Source organism: Geotrypetes seraphini, chromosome 11 (assembly GCF_902459505.1).
Source record: "Geotrypetes seraphini chromosome 11, aGeoSer1.1, whole genome shotgun sequence".
In the NCBI taxonomy this organism is placed as follows: domain Eukaryota; kingdom Metazoa; phylum Chordata; class Amphibia; order Gymnophiona; family Dermophiidae; genus Geotrypetes; species Geotrypetes seraphini.
Window position 1 is genome coordinate 126,775,248 of NC_047094.1, and position 19,431 is coordinate 126,794,678.

A 19,431-nucleotide genomic window follows, 5' to 3' on the forward strand; every position below is an offset into this window, starting at 1 on the left:
GATGTATTGTACTTGTACTTTAGCAAAGCTTTTGACACGGTGCCGCATAGGTGACTAATAAATAAATTGGATACATGCGATATGGGCCCCAAAGTGACAAACTGGATTAAAAGCTGGTTAAGTGGAAGGAGACAAAGGGATATTTTCAAAACATATATTGCAGTAGAGTAGGATTTGGTTTTTTTTTTGGTGGGCTCACATTTTCCACCATAAATGTAGTGATTACAGTGACACTATGGGACTTGCTACTCCTCTCACCAGGCTATTTAAGACACCTGTGTACAGCTCTACTAGGCTTTCCTATATCAGTTGCTGATGTTCTGGAAACGGGTATATACATTTGTATTCTGATCTTTGTGGGTGTGAGGGGGTCCATTAGCACAGGGGGAGTGTGGGGGTGTCTTGCAGTTGGGGATGCGTGCAGTGGTCATCTGGTCTGTTTGGGCACTTTGTGGCACTTAGAAACTTCTAAAACAGGTCTAGTTCCAAATGTATAAGTTCCATCCAGGATGTCTTGCAAAATGTTTGATTGTCTGTAAGACGTCCATGTCTAACCCACCATTGAGACCGCCCAAAGCCTGCCCATAACACACCTCCACCACGCCTATCTTATGCTCTGAACGTACAGAGGCTGGAGCACCTTCCTAAATATACAGAAAGACTGTTTTGATTATCAGCACTTAGATGTCCTGGCAATTAGGACATCCAAGTGCTGATTTAGGTAGGTTTTTGAACATCTGGATGTTTTGGTTATGCCTCTCATAGGGTAGTCGTAAATGGAGTTTGCACAGAGGATAAGAATGTTGTTTGTGGAGTGCCACAGGGATCTGCCTTTGGGCCAGCCCCATTTAACATCTTTGTGAATGATATTGTGGAAAGTCTGTTTGGTAAAGTTTGTCTTTTTGCGGATGATACCAAGCTCTGTAATAGGGTAGACACTCTAGAGGGTGTGGATAACATGAGACGGGATCTGGCAAATTTTGTAGAATGGTCTGGTAATTAACAACTAAGATTTAATGCTAAAAAATGCAGGGTCATGCACTTGGGCTGCAAAACTCCAGGAGGCTAAGTACTTTAGAGTGCGGAAGAAGAGTGGGACTTGGGAGTGATTGTGTCTGATGATCTCAGGGTGACAAAACAAGTAGAAAAGGCAACGGTCAAAGCCAGGAGGATGCTTGGATACATAAGGAGATGAATGGCCTGTAGGAAAAGGGAGATGATAATGCTGTTGTATAAGTTTCTGGTGAGGAACCATTTGGAGTATTGTATGCAATACCTTCAAAAATATATAAAGAGGATGGGGTTGTATGCAATACCTTCAAAAATATATAAAGAACATGGAGTTGGTCCAGAGAGCTGCTACAAAATTGGTTAATGACTCAGAAATGATAGAGGAAATTAAACAAGAATGTAAGACAGGTAATGTAATAATCATGGGAGACTTCAATTTCCCGGGGATAGAACCTGGGAACCTCGAACTGCGGCAAGGAGGCCAAGTGCCTGGTAGCGCTAGGGGATTGCTTCCTGGAACAAATGGTGGGAGTGCCAATGAGAGGAAATGCCACCTTGGACTTGGTCCTAAATGGCATTACGGGACCGACAAAAGAAGTAGAAGTCACAGTCCCACTGGGGACGAGCGATCATAACATGATCAACTTTAAACTTGACATCGAAAAAGGGAAACGTACCAAAACCTTAACCACGACCTTAAACTTTAAAAATGGAAGATACGATAGCATGAGAGCCATGGTGAAACAACGGCTCAAGAAAAAGATGGACAAAGTTAAAACGGTAGATCAGGCATGGTCCCTACTGAAAAATACTATCACAGAAGCACAAAATCTCTACATTCTGCGGACTTCCAAAGAAAGGAAAACTAAAGGCAAAGGAGAACCAGCATGGCTTACTAGAGAGGTGAAGGAAGCCAGAAAAGAAAAGAACGACTCCTTTAAAAAATGGAAACACACGAAAACAACCGAAGCTTGGAACAAACACAAAGATGATCAGAAGAAATGTCACAAGGCGGTGAGGGATGCCAAAAGAAGGACTAGGAGGAGAAAATAGCGCAAGAGGCCAAAAATTTTAAGCCCTTCTTTAGATACATAAAAGGAAGAAACCCCGCAAAAGAGACGGCGGGACCGCTGGATGACCAGGGAAGAAAAGGGTTCATCAAGGAAGACAAACAAATTACAGATAGACTAAATTCCTTCTTTGCATCTGTCTTTATGAAGGAGACACCGCAACAATACCAAAAGCAGTGAAAGTGTTCAAAGGAGTAATAGAGGACAGCCTCACCACAGTAGAAGTGGAAAAGCCGGTGGGGGAGGCAGGAACCATCGCAGCTGCGATTATTGAAAGGTGATAGTTTTTATTTTCAATTCTTTTAAAACCAGCAGGCTACAAAAGATCGCAGGCAGCGCGGGGTAGGCGAGAGGTAGCTCCGCCCACCCCCAGCGCGTCAGCAACAGCGCGACTCGGCTCACCCTTATAAGGGAGAGCCGCGGAGATTCAAGTAAAGCCGGTGGGGGAGGCAGGAACCACCGGAGCAGCGATTATTGAAAGGTGATAGTCTTTATTTTCAATTCTTTTAAAACCAGCAGGCTACAAAAGATCGCAGGCAGCACGGGGTAGGCGAGAGGTAGCTCCGCCCACCCCCAGCGCATCAGCAACAGCGCGACTCGGCTCACCCTTATAAGGCAGAGGGCCAACGGCGCGCGGCGAAGGCGAGCGGCAAAGGCGCTCGCCTTAGCGAGAGCGCCTTTGTGAAGACGCCTTAAGAAAGAGCCAGGAAGCAAGGCCAACAAATTAATTGAGCCCAAGTCCTTGGGTCATAAGGAGGTTATGAGCGCACACGGATCCCAGAAGATGAGCTTTCCAGTCTTCTGTACCGGCTGCAATATGTTTGAATACCTCCCCTCTGAGACTATGGCATACATTTGCAGTCGGTGCTGGGAGCTGGAAAGCCTGAAACAGCAAGTCTGGCTGCTGGAGGGAACGGTGAAGGAATCTGAAGAACTTCTCATTATTAAAGAGGAAAATCGCACGCAGGAGAGGTTGAATGTGGAATCCAGCTCTAGTGAAGAGATAGAAGAATTGGAAAAATACATTGAAGATGCCCACCTGCAGATTGTAGAGACCCCAGGGCTTGAGATAAGCAACAGATCAACCAAGGAGGATGGAACAATCGATGCAGAAAGAAACAACAATCCAATCAGCAGAAAAGATAGACCAACTGGGGACGAAACACAGATGAAAGAAAACATGACTTACACCGAGGATACAGACTTAAGACCCCCGAGGATCCTCCAACTAGAGAAGATTGGGATTATAGTAGGAGATTCCATAATAAGAAATGTGGACAGCCACATTGCAGGAGGAAGAAGGGATAGATTAGTCACCTGCCTGCCTGGTGCAAGAGTCAAGGATGTGGCCAGCAGGATCACAAGGATCATAGATGAAGCAGGGGGAAAGGAAACTGCAGTGCTCATCCATGTGGGAACCAATGATGTTTGCAGACGGAAGTATGACAGGGAAGAATTAAAGGACCAGCTCCGCTCACTTGGAAGGCAGTTGAAGGTCGAAGAGGTGAAGGTGGCTTTCTCAGAAATCCTTCCGGTACCGAGAGCGGACGCTACGAGACAGGATGAACTGAGAGCTGTGAATGCCTGGATGAGGCGTTGGTGCGAGGAAGAGGGTTTTGACTTCGTGCGAAACTGGAATACATTCTGGGGAAAGAGCGGGTAATATAGAAAGGACGGACTTCACCTAGCCAAACAAGGAGCGAGAGTTCTGGCTGAGAACATAAGGAAGTTCATTGAGAAGGCTTTAAACTAAAGATCAGGGGAGAGCCGACAGTCGACAGCCGGTCGATGGCCCGGACACCAGGATATCCTAAGGAGGTAACTCAAAGCAATCATACAGATATAGGGCATGAATATAAGGACACTACAGGAGGTAATGAAAGGGATCAGTTGGACACAAGAAAGGATGTGTGGACCACTAAATCCAGTAACTTAGCACTAACTGAACTTAAATGTATGTACATGATTGCCAGAAGCTTAGGAAACAAAATGGGAGAGCTGGAAGAGTTAGCAAGTAGACAACATCCGGATATGATAAGAATAACAGAAACATGGTGGAATGAAGAAAATGAATGGGACACAGCATTACAAGGATATAAACTATACAGAAGAGATAGGACAGGGCAGAAAGGGGGAGGTATTGCCCTATATGTCCAAGAAGAAATAGAGTCTGTTAGAGAAGGAGAGACAGAAGCAAATGGAAAACTAGAATCACTCTGGATAAAGATTCCTGGACATAAAGAGGCTCACACACAATTCGGCCTCTATTATCGTCCACCGGGACAGACTGAGGAAACAGACAAAGAAATGATGGAGGAAATTATTCGTGGATGCAAATCAGGCAATGTGACGATCATGGGAGACTTTAACTTTCCGGGGATAAACTGGAATTTGGGAACGTCAAACTGCGGCAAGGAGATAAAATTCTTGGAAATGATAGGAGATTGCTTCATGGAGCAAATGGTAGGAGAACCAACAAGAGGAAGTGCAGTCCTGGACTTGGTCATAAATGGAATTTCAGGAAGAGCGACTGATGTAAAAGTTAAGGCCCCGATAGGGACAAGTGATCACAATATGATCTATTTTACCATTAGCATCGGAAAGGGGAAACCAATCAAGAATAAAGCCACGACCTTTAACTTCAGAAAAGGCAATTATGACAGCATGAGATCCATGGTTAGAAAACGGCTCAAGAAGAACAAAGCAGAAATCCAGACAGTTGATCAAGCATGGTCTCTGCTGAAAAACACCATCACAGAAGCACAGAATCTTCACATACCGAAGATATCTAAAGGAAGGCGAAAGAAGAACAAAGGAGAACCAGCGTGGTTATCAAAAGAGGTGAAAGATGCAGTGAGGGAGAAGAGGAACTCGTTTAAAAAATGGAAACGAGAAAAAACATCAGAGGCCTGGAACTGTCACAAAAGAGATCAGAAAAAGTGTCATAAAGTGGTAAAAGATGCCAAAAAAGTCTATGAAGAAAAGATAGCACAGGAAACCAAAAACTTCAAGCCCTTTTTTAGATATATAAAAGGTAAGAAACCAGCAAGAGAGGTAGTGGGCCCTCTCGACGATCAAGGAAAGAAAGGGGCAATTAAGGAGGATAAACAAGTTGCCGATAGGTTAAATTCATTCTTTGCCTCTGTCTTCACAAATGAGGACATTTCAACAGTGCCAGACACAGGAAAGATATTTACCGGAGGCATAGAAGAAAGACTCACAACAGTAAATGTGACGTTGGACATGATATACTTTCAGATTGACAAACTGAAAAGCGACAAATCCCCTGGACCGGATGGAATTCACCCGAGGGTATTAAAGGAACTTAAGGTCGAAATTGGTGAATTGTTACAATCTGTGGCTAATATGTCAATTAGAACCGGGCAAATACCAGAAGACTGGAGGATAGCAAATGTTATCCCAATTTTCAAAAAAGGATCAAGAGGTGATCCATGGAACTATCGACCTGTGAGCCTCACTTCGGTTCCTGGGAAGATAATTGAAACACTGATTAAAGACAACATTGTACAACATTTGGAGGATTACAACCTAATAAGGGCTAGTCAACACGGATTCAGGAAAGGGAAGTCATGTTTGACAAATTTACTACAATTCTTTGATTAAGTGAACAAACAAGTGGATAGTGGAGATTCAGTGGACATAGTTTATTTGGACTTCCAGAAAGCGTTTGACAATGTTCCGCATGCAAGGCTTATGAAGAAACTACTAAGCCATGGAGTAGGAGGAGAAGTGCACAGATGGATCGGCAAGTGGTTGGAGAACAGAAAGCAGAGGGTTAACATAAATGGGAAATTCTCGGACTGGGAGAGGGTGACTAGCGGAGTGCCCCAGGGCTCGGTTCTTGGGCCTATCTTGTTCAATATTTTTATAAATGACCTGGAGGAGGAAACAACTTGCAATATAATAAAGTTTGCAGACGATACAAAACTGTCGGGCTGTTGACTCTCAAAGGGACTACGAGGAACTCCAGAAGGATTTGAACAAGCTAGAAGCATGGGCAACAAAGTGGCAGATGAATTTTAACATAAACAAATGCAAGGTGATGCATCTAGTTAAAAAAACAAAGAACACAAGTATAAGATGTTGGGGGTGACATTAGCAAAATGTGAACAAGAAAGGGATTTGGGGGTACTGATTGACAGAACCCTATAGCCTTCAGCACAATGTGCGGCGGCGGCGAAGAAAGAAAACAGGATGTTGGGCATGATTAAGAAGGGGATTACGAGTAGATCGGAAGATGTAATAATGCCACTTTATGGAGCAATGGTCAGACTGCAATTGGAATACTGTGTCCAACACTGGTCTCCATACCTCAAGAAAGATATAATTCTGCTGGAAAGGGTACAGAGGAGAGCCACGAAACTTGTCAAGGGATTGGAGAAATTGAGCTACAAAGAGCGCCTTAGGAAATTGGGATTATTTGCCCTCGAGCAGAGAAGACTGAGAGGGGATTTAATAGAGACTTTTAAAATAATAAAGGGATTTGATAAAATCGACCAAGAAGAAGCATTGCTAACTTTTTCGGAGGTGACACGGACAAGAGGTCACAGACTGAAACTGAGTGGCAGCAGGTTCAGGACGAATATCAGGAAGTTCTTTTTTACACAGTGCGTGCTGGGAATTTGGAATGCTCTCCTGGAGGATGTTGTGACAGAGACTACTGTTCTGGGATTCAAGCGCAAGTTGGATGCACACCTTCTTGCAAATTGTATTGAAGGCTATGGTATATCTGGGTCTCCAATCAGGAGTACCTAAATGGGCCGCCGCGTGTGCTTATCACCGGACTGGATGGACCTCGGTCTGATCCGGTGAGGGCTTTTCTTATGTTCTTATGACTTGGACCAGATATAATACCAGATCGATAATCTTAAAAGTGACAAATCCCCTGGACCTGGGAGGAGAACTGGGCAACTAGAGACCTGTGAGTCTTACATCTGTCCCTGAAAAGATGGTTGAAGCACTGATTAAAGATAGCATAGTCTGGCACATGGATACACACGACCTGATGAGAGCCAGTCAACATGGCTTCAGGAAAGGGAAATCATGTTTGATGAATTTGCTTCAATTTTTTGAGACCGTGAACAAACAAATTGATAGTGGAGAACCGGTGGACATAATATACTTGGACTTCCAGAAAGCGTTCGATAAGGTTCCACATGAAAGACTTCTCAGGAAACTACAAAGCCATGGAAAAGAAAGAGATATACTAAGATGGATAGGCAAATGGCTGGAGAACAGAAAGCAGAGAGTGGGCATAAATGGGAAGTTCTCAGACTGGGAGAAAGTGACTAGCGGTGTGCCCCAGGGCTCGGTGCTTGGGCCCATCTTATTTAATATTTTTATCAATGATCTAGAAGAAGGAACATCCAGTGAGATCATCAAGTTTGCAGACGACGCAAAGCTATGCCGGGCAATCAGATCGCAGAAGGATAGCGAGGAACTCCAGAGTGACGTGTCAGTTAGAGAAATGGGCAGAGAAATGGCAGATGAAATTTAATGTGGAAAAGTGCAAAGTAATGAATTTAGGCAGAAAGAACAAGGAACATGAGTATAGAATGTCAGGTGCAACTCTGGGTAAGAGCGAACAAGAAAAGGACCTGCATTTATTGATAGATAGGACCCTGAAACCATTGGCACAAAGCGCGGCAGCGGCAAAGAAAGCAAATAGAATGTTAGGCATGATAAAGAAAGGAATCATGAGTAGATAGGAGAAAGTTATAATGCCGCTTTATAGAGCAATGGTCAGACCACACTTGGAATACTATGTCCAACATTGGTCTCCCAACCTAAAGAAGGTTATAAAACTGCTGGAGAGGGTGCAGAGACGAGTAACGAAGCTAATAAAAGGTATGGAGAACTTGGAATATGAGGAACGACTTAAGAGACTGGGATTGTTCTCCCTTGAGAAAAGGAGACTGCGAGGGGATATGATCGAGACTTTCAAAATACTGAAAGGAACTGACAAAATAGAGCAGGAAAAAAAATTATTTACAATGTCCAATGTGACATGGACAAGAGGACATGGACTGAAGCTAAGGGGGGACAAGTCCAGGACAAATATCAGGAAGTTCTGCTTCACGCAACGAGTGGTGGACACCTGGATTGCTCTCCCAAAGGAGGTTATTGTGGAATCCACCGTTCTAGGATTTAAAAGCAAACTAGATGCACATCTCCTTACGAGAGGCATAGAGTACACCTGGCTGGGCCTCCACGTGTGCGGATCGCCGGACTTGATGAACCGGTCTGATCCGGAGATGGCAGTTCTTATGTTCTTATGTTGTCATAAATCATATGGGGACAGACTTTTAAGAGTCTTTAATATATATACTCTGGAGTAGTGCTGCCCGATTACCAATTCAAATCGATTCATTGATTTGAATTGGGTGAATCGATTTTGTTTTTAAAAAAAAAAATCGCCCTTGCCAATTTGGTTACCAACCCTCCCCCTCTTTGCCTCCTAAATCAGGAGCGGCAGCGCTGCCTCTTGCTGGATTGTCGTTGCCTCACTGCTTTAGGGAGTGAGGGGGTTGGGTCAGTCGGGAAGTGCTGCCTTGGCCCTTTGCAGCGTCCTCCGGCTTGCCCCCTAACTTCCCCGCTCTTACCTTAAGATAATCGGCAGCCTGCAGAGAGGATCACAGTGCTGAAGCGATCTTTACAGGCTGCCGTCGTCCTCAGCACCACGTTCGCTCTGTTGCAATCCTGCACCTGATGTCAGAGGAGGGGCGGGTCTGCAGTAGAGCAAACGTGGTGCTGAGGATGACTGCAGCCTGTAAAGATTGCTACAGCACTGCGATCCTTTCTGCAGGCTGCCGATTATCTTAAGGTAAGAGTGGGAGGCCAGGGGGAACATGCAGGCCTTCAGGGGTGCCAGGCTTTTGGGGTAATGCAACCTTCTGGGGGTGCAGGCCATCAGGAGGTGTGCAGGCTTTTGGTGAGGGGGGCCCCGCATTTAGAAGTACACATAGGGAGGGAGGGAATGGGGGTTCAAAGAGGCGTGCATATACCAGAATAAATAATGGGTCTAAAAACAGAGGAGAGGAAGAGAGATGTGGACAATGGGATTTAGGGAGGGAAGGAACAGAAAGGGAAAGAAGTTCGACACAAAGGATGGTGTGGAGGGGGATATAGATACTTAATAGGAGGGTAGTTGGGAAGAGAAAGGATGAGCTGTGGACCCAGGGGTGATGGGGAAGGAGGGAGAAATGCTGGATGAAAGGGATCTGGGGATGGTGGGGTCCATCGCTGCAGCTGCAGGGATGGAGACAAAAAAAAGGAAAGATTGCAGATCTCTGGGGGAGGGAAGGGATGGAAAATGGATGGTTAGCACCGAGAAAGAAGAAAATGGCAAATGGGCAGGAGACCCTGGCAAGCAAGTTATTAGAAGACAACCAAAGCATGGGACCAACTTGATTTGAATAGTGACCAGACACAAAAGGTAGAAAAATAATTTTATTTTCTGTTTTGTGATTTCAATATGTCAGATTTGAAATGTGTATCCTGCCAGAGCTGGTATTAGACCATGAACGTTAGCTAGTATTTAACAGAGAGAGGAAAAGTCTTTTTTGTTTGTTTATTTTATTTATATCACAGCACCAGTGTGGGTAGGAGAGGGCAAAGGGAGTGAGGAGGCTATAAAATAAACCCACCAGGATGTTTGAAAAAAACAAACAAAAAAAAAACCAAAAACCCACCAAATTGGGCAGGAAAATTGAATCGAAAAATCAATTCAATAGGCTGAATCGAATTGAAATTTTTTTCCCTGAATCGGGCAGCACTACTCTGGAGGAAAGACAGGAGAGAAGGGATATGATAGAGACGTATAAATATCTCCATGGCATTAATGTACAGGAGGTGAGTCTTTTTTCAAATGAAGGAAAACTCTAGAAGGAGAGGGTATAGGATGAAATTAAGAGGTGATAAGCTCTGGAGTAAATGTAAGAAAGAGAAGGTGATGCATATGAAGATTATATCTGAATACAAGATAGCATGTGGGATCTCTTAGGTAGACTGAATGGGTCATTTCGCCGTTAATCTGCCATCATGTTTCTATGTTTCTAAGATAACATACTACCTGAGACCAACATTGCTCTGAAGAACATGAAGGTCAATTTTCTATAATCACTGGAATAGGCAGTTCTTGGAGAGTATTTATATTGTAAGGCTGTTACATTTTACAGCAAGTAGTTGTGATGCAACAAGAAAAATGCAGAATAACAATTTTGTTGAAAGCAGCAATTGTATTAAGTTAATCATTTTTACATAATAAGTAATAAGGAGGGGTAGAAAAATATAAGGTTAGTAGATATAGGATTCACAGGCATCAATTTCCTGTTTTAATGTGCTTACATCGCGAAGATGGTTACGTGGGATGGAGGAGAAGCATGAAGCTCAGGTATAAGATCAGATTGATGTTACTTAGTAATATGCTAAACGATAACTAATCATGGGGCCCAATAAACCAAACTCATGTTACTTAATCAGTGGAATCTGTCTAATGGTTACACAGGTGTCAGTGAGTCCCTAGACAGCTCAGAGGGAACTTTGAGATATTTGCAGGTATATATTGTTACTATTTCGTGGAAATAGGGTGCCAAATATTTCTCATTGCAAAGTGTAGACTAGGATGAGAGCTGTTAAATCATTTGCTCAACAATAGATTTTACAATAAGGATATTTAACATGATTTGAGTCAGTCAGGACCAGGTAAGACGAGGGTGAAAAAATTATTGCAAGAAGGAAGTGAAAGGCAGAGAGTTAAAGTCGAAGAACTAGAAGTGAAATAAAAAACAAGTCATAGACCCCATTGGTCTAGTCAGAAACCCAAGGAGTAGGACCTTAGTGTATTTAGCAAATATTTAAAAAGAGGAGATTCATGCACAGCCAGTTGAAAGGATTCCAAGTAGAGAAGATCCCTAGGCCATTAATTCAAATTCACTTGTTCTTCACTCACTTTCACATTAAATATATCTCCTTTATTTTCAGAATGGTGGATATACCAAAATGCACCAGATATTCCATCTCAATTTGTAACTGGTGAGTGTCTAAAATAATACTGTTGAGAAATATTGGCAACTGCTGAGATATAGGATGTAATAAGCTCAATATAGCATAAGACGATATTTGGTACTTCTATGTGTGTTAGCAATCATATTTCGTACACCTACACATAAGTGCAGTCAATTAAGCAGTAAGGCCCCCCTCAATCAATTGTTTTAAGTCTGGGCTGAAACTAACATTTTATATAGAGTAAGTTTAGACATGCCATGGAAGAGGTGCAGAAGCCAATGGAAAAATTTAGGCCTGCCCACCCCATACCCAGACACCCTGAATTTGTGCATACGGCTATCTCCATGCATGATATATCATCCCTATCTATACCAGTGTATCAAATTGGGTTAACAAACCAATTATAAATGTAATATGACAGATAGTAATCCAAAATAAAGCAACATTTAATGAACACATCTTCAATGAAGATAATGAAGACATTTACCTCCAAATTCTGTAAATGGCACTAAAAATTGTGCATTTAATTTAATTAGCGCTGATAATTGGGCCCTAACTGAATTAGTGTTAATTGGCATTAAATTTAGTTGTATATTTTTATGTGCTGAGTATCATGTGCAAATGTTACACATGGCTTCAAAAAGGGGGTGCAGCAATGGAAGGGTCATGGGCAGATACAGGGCTTTTCTGTAATTTTTGTGCACTGTAATACAATAAGGGGATCTGTGCTGTATTTAGCCATAAGGATTTACACCAGGGTGCAGTTGGTATAAATCCTCACATCTAAAGTTAGTCACAGACCCTGGCGTTAAGCACTATTCTATAAATGACACCTACCTTTGAGTGCCATTTATATACAAGCACTTAGGGGGGAATTCTATAACCAGTGCCTAAGTTAATTGAAAAATGCCCTCACAAATGGCAAAATACAGCAGTGTTTAAGCGTCTATCAATGCATAAAAAGGTATCTGCTAGCTGCTTTAGGCCCCAGAATGTCAAAGTAGGCATGTCCAATGCCGAAAGTGGCGTTAAGCGGACTAAAGTTTCATGGCAAGATAGGCAGCTGAAATGTAGACCCAGAAAACCCTTAAATCTAGCGGTAAGTATCTGAAGAAAATAACCAGAGCAATCTCTCTGCTGCCTGTCACTCAGTTAGACCAGTTGACTGCCCCTGACATTACTCCTAAGCATTCTAAATTTATGTCCTCTAATTTTACCACCCATATGTCTCTAGAAGAGGTTTGTTTCAATGTTAATATCTTACAGACATTTAAGTACTTGAATCATATCATTTCTCTCTCTCTCTCTCCTTTTTTCCAGTGTACACATATTCAAGTCTTCCAATCTCTTCTTATATGTCTTAAGGCACAAACCCTGTACAATTTTTTGACACCATGCTCTGAACCACCTCAAGTCTTTTTACATCTTGGTAGAGATATGGCCTCCAAAACTTGACACAGTACAGCTAGTGGGACCACACCAACAATTTGTTCAGGAGCATCAACACCCACTTTTCGATCAACATTTTTTTAGAGATCAACATTTTTTTTATTTTTGCCACTGCTACCTTTATGCCCAGATATTCAATACCAGTTCAAGGCCATTTTGAATATTCAGGAGGCATACATAGCCAAATAAAACTAGGCCAGTTAAAAGTGATATACAGCACTTAACTGACTAATGTATATCCTATAAAGTAGGACTGTGTTGTATATGGTCCTATTTATGTGTTATGTTAGCCAGTGAATTGCTAAAAATTGCACTTAAACGGCAAATTGCTGACTCCACCCCAGGAAAACCCACCAAATAGCTAGTTTCAGCTATTAACTGGGCTTTTATGGCAGCATTATCCAGTTAAGTGTTCTTGCATATGCCTGGCTAGCCCTAAAAAGTAGTATAAAATGCTGGGAGCCTCTACTGGCCATTTATATCATTTTATTTTTTTCTTTAGCAACATTTTACATAAATACACTTTCATTCTAAGTTGGGAGAGAAAGGAATAGATTATTTGAATGTATGCATTACATGTAAGTACTCACTCTTTTTTTTAAATTCTGAATACGTCTGTTATATTTTTACAGATGGACTTATGGGAACGGAATTCATCGCAGCTTTCATGTCTAATTACAATCAGAAAATTCAAGGCAATTGCACACTGTTGATCACTGGCTACCATCCTGGCACACAGTTCACCATCTTTGTCAGAAACACTAATTTTAAGAGAGATGGCACTGTAGGGCCCATGGAAACAATATCAGTTCCTATAACCATACCTGTAGAGCTTACTGAAACAGGCATCTTCTCAAAATCTATCATAATAAACGCTAATAATCCAATTATTTTGGTGTCAATAAACTATAAAGAAGACTCTCTTGCTAGTGCTGCAATGTATCCAGTGCAAAATTTAGGCAATGAATACTATATAGTCACTCCAAGTGGTGAACCAGGAGGGAATATGAAAGAATTTACAGTTGCAACGTATGGCTCTCTTAACACAATTAACATATACCTTCAAGGCCCTGTGACTTTTCAGCACAAAATTTTCCCTGCTGGGAGCAAACTGAGTATTAATCTACAGCCTTATGAAGTAGTCCAGATACAAAGTTCCCAAGACTTGACTGGTACTAGAATCGTGTCTCAGAAGCCTGTGGCTGTACTGAGCGGACACAGCTGTTTTGGCAAGGGCCCTCGATGTAACCATATATATCAACAGCTCAAACCAGTCTTCAATTGGGGTTTCATTTTCTGCATCCCACCTTTCTCCTTTCAGTCAAACGGTGTAGTGCTAGTAATTGCTAGCAAAAACACTGAGCTGGATTATTCAATTGGACCAGGCAGAGGAACTAAGGATTTGAAACCTGGTCAGGCTATGCGAATTGAATTTACAGGTCCAGAAGCCATCTTTCTCAGGGCCAATACTGCAATTGAGGTAGCATATTACAGTTCTGGAGGGACTTGGGATGGAAAGACATTTGATTCTTTCTTAATGGATATTCCTGATGTTGCAACCTACTGTACATCTTACATGATCTTTGGACATCAATTATTAGCTACCAATTATGTAATGATAATAGCCAAGGTTTCAGCTACCTCTAAATTCCTGATTGATGGACAATTGATAAGCAAAATCCAATGGAAAATCATTGCAGGATCAGACTATGTTTTTGGAGAAATTAAATATGGCACCAGGTCCAGTTTTCTTACTGTACAACATCCCACGCTTCCATTTGGACTCCTGAGTTTTGGTTTCTCAGATAAAATCAGCTTTGCGCCTCCTGTGATGTGTACTGGCTGTAAGTAGACCCATGACACTGCTGAACAAATGAAAATGTTATGTTGAGAAGGATGTAGCATTACCCAGCTATTTCCAAAGACTGAAATTTGTCCCTAAAGGGTCCCTAGGCTGTGAAGGCACATAGGTGCATATGTTGTGCCTCTTTTAGAACAGTAATATTCCCAAATTCTATACATCAAACTTAAAATTGTGCCTACAAATGTGAGTACATGTCCAATTTGTGGATGTGGTTTAATTGAATAATAAACCAATTAGCATTGATAGTTGGGCACTAATAATTATTGGTGCTAATTGGCAAGAAGTTGAATTTACATGTTCATCTTCCTAGTTGGTATTCGATAAAGATGTGTAGGCAAATTCTTAAAAAGGGAGCATGGCTAAGGGAGGTTCAAGGGTGGGTAGAGGGCTTTTCTAGCATTTGTGTAAAGTGTTAGGATTTATACCAGCTTTCTAAAATTGTCTACCCATACACACATTTGCACTTGCTATTTTATGCTCATAGGTTTCAAAATTCAAATGTATGCCTGTAAATCTAAACCACCCCTCAAATCTGCTTCTGGAAATGTCTGTGTGTGACACAGGCAAAAGTATACAGGAAATGGCTTTATGTGCATTCTTTTACAGACATAAATGCTGGGCAATTTTATAACAACCCAGTTCATCCCATAAAACTTTTTTTTTTTATGCACAGAAATAGCTTTTAAAGTTATTCACTATGGAGCTCATAATCAAAACTTAAATTTTTTTTGCTTCAGAATAAAATAGTATTGCAACTGTGTTGATAAGTGTTTAGAAATAGAAATGGTGATCCTTTTATTGGATTAATTTTAATACAGAGACCAAATTCTCCTAACTCAGGTCAGGACAGAATACTCTAACAGCAGTATACTTTACTGACCTAAGGAAAGAGGGTTTGATCTCTGAAAGCTAATTTTAAAATGTATTAGTCCAATAAAATGGTATTATCTTATTGTCCAATTTTTGTTTTATTTTTATTTGTTAATTTGTAAAGTGATTTGTTATTGGATGGAGCAAGCTACCCAGATGCTGCAGGATTTGGAGTGCCCTGCATGGAAAAAAAAGATGAATAGGAGACAGCCTAAGGGATTTTGGGGCTGTAAAAGCTGAAAACCCCCAAGCCTCAGCTGAGGAGGGTCTAGAAGCATTAGAAAGCACATTTGGCACTGCAGAAAGTGGGCCTGACCTGCATTTTTTATTTACCGTATTTTCACGCATATAACGCGCGCGTTATACACGTTTTTACCTACCGCGCATACCCCTCGCGCGTTATATGCGTGAGCGCGGTATACAAAAGTTTTAAAACATAGTTCCCACCCCGCCCGACGCCCGATTCACCCTCCCAGCAGGACCACTCGCACCCCCACCCCGAACGACCACTCGCACGCGCTCCCACCCGCACCCGCATCCACGATCGGAGCAAGAGGGAGCCCAAGCCCTCTTGCCCGGCCGACTCCCCGACGTCCGATACATCCCCCCCCCCCCCGGCAGGACCACTCGCACCCCCACCCCGAACGACCGCTCGCACGCGCTCCCACCCGCACCCGCATCCACGATCGGAGCAAGAGGGAGCCCAAGCCCTCTTGCCCGGCCGACTCCCCGACGTCCGATACATCCCCCCCCCCGGCAGGACCACTCGCACCCCCACCCCGAAGGACCGCCGACTTCCCGACAATATCGGGCCAGAAGGGAGCCCAAACCCTCCTGGCCATGGCGACCCCCTAACCCCACCCCGCACTACATTACGGGCAGGAGGGATCCCAGGCCCTCCTGCCCTCGACGCAAACCCCCCCTCCCCCCCAACGACCGTCCCCCCCCAAGAACCTCCGACCGCCCCCCAGCCGACCCGCGATCCCCCTGGCGACCCCCACGACCCCCCCACCCCCCTTCCCCGTACCTTTGGTAGTTGGCCGGACAGACGGGAGCCAAACCCGCCTGTCCGGCAGGCAGCCAACGAAGGAATGAGGCCGGATTGGCCCATCCATCCTAAAGCTCCGCCTACTGGTGGGGCCTAAGGCGCGTGGGCCAATCAGAATAGGCCCTGGAGCCTTAGGTCCCACCTGGGGGCGCGGCCTGAGGCACATGGGCCCAACCCGACCATGTGCCTCAGGCCGCGCCCCCAGGTGGGACCTAAGGCTCCAGGGCCTATTCTGATTGGCCCACGCGCCTTAGGCCCCACCAGTAGGCGGAGCTTTAGGATAGATGGGCCAATCCGGCCTCATTCCTTCGTTGGCTGCCTGCCGGACAGGCGGGTTTGGCTCCCGTCTGTCCGGCCAACTACCAAAGGTACGGGGAAGGGGGGTGGGGGGGTCGTGGGGGTCGCCAGGGGGGTCGCGGGTCGGCTGGGGGGGCGGTCGGAGGTTCTTGGGGGGGGGCGGTCGTTGGGGGGGAGGGGGGTTTGCGTCGAGGGCAGGAGGGCCTGGGATCCCTCCTGCCCGTAATGTAGTGCGGGGTGGGGTTAGGGGGTCGCCGTGGCCAGGAGGGTTTGGGCTCCCTTCTGGCCCAACTACCAAAGGTACGGGGAAGGGGGGTGGGGGGGTCGTGGGGGTCGCCAGGGTGGTCGCGGGTCGGCTGGGGGGGCGGTCGTTGGGGGGAGGGGGGTTTGCGTCGAGGGCAGGAGGGCCTGGGATCCCTCCTGCCCGTAATGTAGTGCGGGGTGGGGGTAGGGGGTCGCCGTGGCCAGGAGGATTTGGGCTCCCTCCTGGCCCGATATTGTTGGGGAATCGGCGGTCCTTTCGGTGGAGGGATGTATCGGACGTCGGGGGGGGGGCATCAGGCTTTCAGGATGGGGACAGACCTTCAAGGGGGGACAGTGCACGGAAGTCAGGGGGGGTGAACGGAGAGTCGGGACAGCGCACGGAAAGTCGGGGCAGTGCACGGAAGTCAGGGGGGGGTGAACGGAGAGTCGGGACAGCGCACGGAAAGTCGGGGCAGTGCACGGAAGTCAGGGGGGGTGAACGGAGAGTCGGGACAGCGCACGGAGAGGCGGGGCAGTGCACGGAAGTCAGGGGGGGTGAACGGAGAGTCGGGCAGCATGCGCGGTATAATCGTGAGCGCGTTATACCAAAGTTTTTGTGCTTATCATCGTGATTTCTGCGCGCTATACACGTGTGCGCGTTTTATACGGGTACGTGTTATTTGCGTGAAAATACGGTAGACGCAGGGTAAAAAAACTTTCAGATTATCCCTGAAATCTAGAAGGAGAGTAGTTAGAAAAGAGGGTCTACCACCCTCAAGAAAAAGCTCAGCCATGATAGAACAACTAGTAAGAGGTGCTTCTCATGCTGACAGAATGATCTTGCACCTGAGGCTCAATGACAGGAAAACAAACCCTCCTGAGATTTTATAGTTGCTCAAAAAGATCAGAGATTAAGAGGAGCAGGAGGCTCTCTGAGGACAACAGAACTTGAATCTTCACAATCTTCCCACCTCTTCAGTCTAGCTAATAATACAAGTGACTGCAGAAGACTCACACAATTGCAGCAGGTGACAGCCCAAATATTTCTAACATAGTAAATGGCAGCAGATAAGAACCTGAACGGTCTATCCAGTCTACCCAATAGTTACATGCATTATACATTCATGATTAAATTACATTGTCTTTTATCTTTGATATTTCTGGCCATAGTCCATAAAGCCTGTCTGATACCGCCCTTTAGTTCCAATCATTGGAGTTGCCGTCGAAGCTCACTCCTGCCTATTCAAACCATCTTGTCGTGCATGGGATACACACAGTAAAAGTCCAACTAGCACAGTCCTCACGTTCCAAACTACTGGAGATCACGTTAAAGCCCTCTCTAGTCCATCCTAAACCAAATGGGACACAGACCATGCAAGTCTGCCCAGTATCGGCCTTAGTTCTTCAATTTATATCCTTCATTTTCTAATTAGAGATTCTTTGTGCTCATCCCACGCTTTTTTGAATTTCATCACTGCTTTCATTTCCACCACCTCCCTCGGGAGGGCATTCCAGGCATCAACCACCCTCTCTGTGAAAAAGAATTTCCTAACATTAATCCTACCTCTACCACCCCGCAACCTGTTATGCTGGTATTCTAGAAAGGTTGCTGGGGTACCATTTTCTCTGTTGGTAATATCATTTATGCATGAGGATTCAATTTCTGTTGTCCACGGAGAACAGCTACTATAGGTAAGTAACCTGGTTTGACATGTGTAAATGAGAGCCCTGTCTGTGTTCCACCCATGCTCTGCCCCATGTATGTCCCTCCGCCTTGTAAATACACAATAAGGGGCTCATTGTTTAAAAAAGATAGACATCCAAAAGACAGCATAAACCAGCACATGGACGACTTACTAGCTAAAATGACCAAGTGGTCATTTTCAAAACTGACTTTCTAGATGTCTTTCTAGTCATTTTGTCTCCAGTGCATCTAAATCTTAAAGGGGCATGTTTAAAGGCGTGTTTTAGGTGGGATTAGCACTTGGACATTTTACAGTTATAATCAAACATTTTACAAAACGTTTTGGGCACAATGTGGATGTTTTGGGCTAAATAATTATATGTGTAACATTTGCATAAATGTGAGTGTGTAGTTTATGGATTTCTATAAAGTAGACAGAAACTTTTATGTGTCTATAAGGTGCATAACAGTTTAGAACATTAACGTTTACACATGTATGGACATACACAGGCATGTAAAAGTGCTGAAAAACTAAATGCTGGTCTGTAAATACGTACATATCTTAAGTAATGGGTATTTTGGGGTGGAAGTACACATAGGTGGAGTCTTGGCAGAGCAAAGGAGGCCTCACACTTACATATGTAACTTACAAATACTATAAATTCCATGCAAATCTTTGGCATTTAGGCATAAGCACTTACACCACGTCAATGGCTGGCATAGATGCTTTTGCCTAAACTACAGGCATGTATCTAACCTGTTAATGCTGGTATTCTATGAAGGAAAGTAGGCCCTCACTTTCTTTTATAGAATAGGCACCTTCAGTATATATTGGCACACTCTTGTAGAATCATCCCCTTAGGATCCT

At 44.2% G+C, this 19,431-nt stretch overlaps 1 protein-coding gene across 1 annotated transcript in view; it reads left to right on the forward strand.

Annotated features, from left to right (window-relative positions):
• LOC117368880 overlaps positions 1-19,431 on the forward strand; it is a 499,867-nt gene that overhangs the window by 467,679 nt on the left and 12,757 nt on the right. The window contains exons 56-57 of the mRNA XM_033962624.1: positions 11,085-11,135; positions 13,190-14,401. Of these exons, the coding sequence (XP_033818515.1) occupies positions 11,085-11,135; positions 13,190-14,401 (1,263 nt within the window). The remainder of the gene's footprint in view (positions 1-11,084; positions 11,136-13,189; positions 14,402-19,431) is intronic.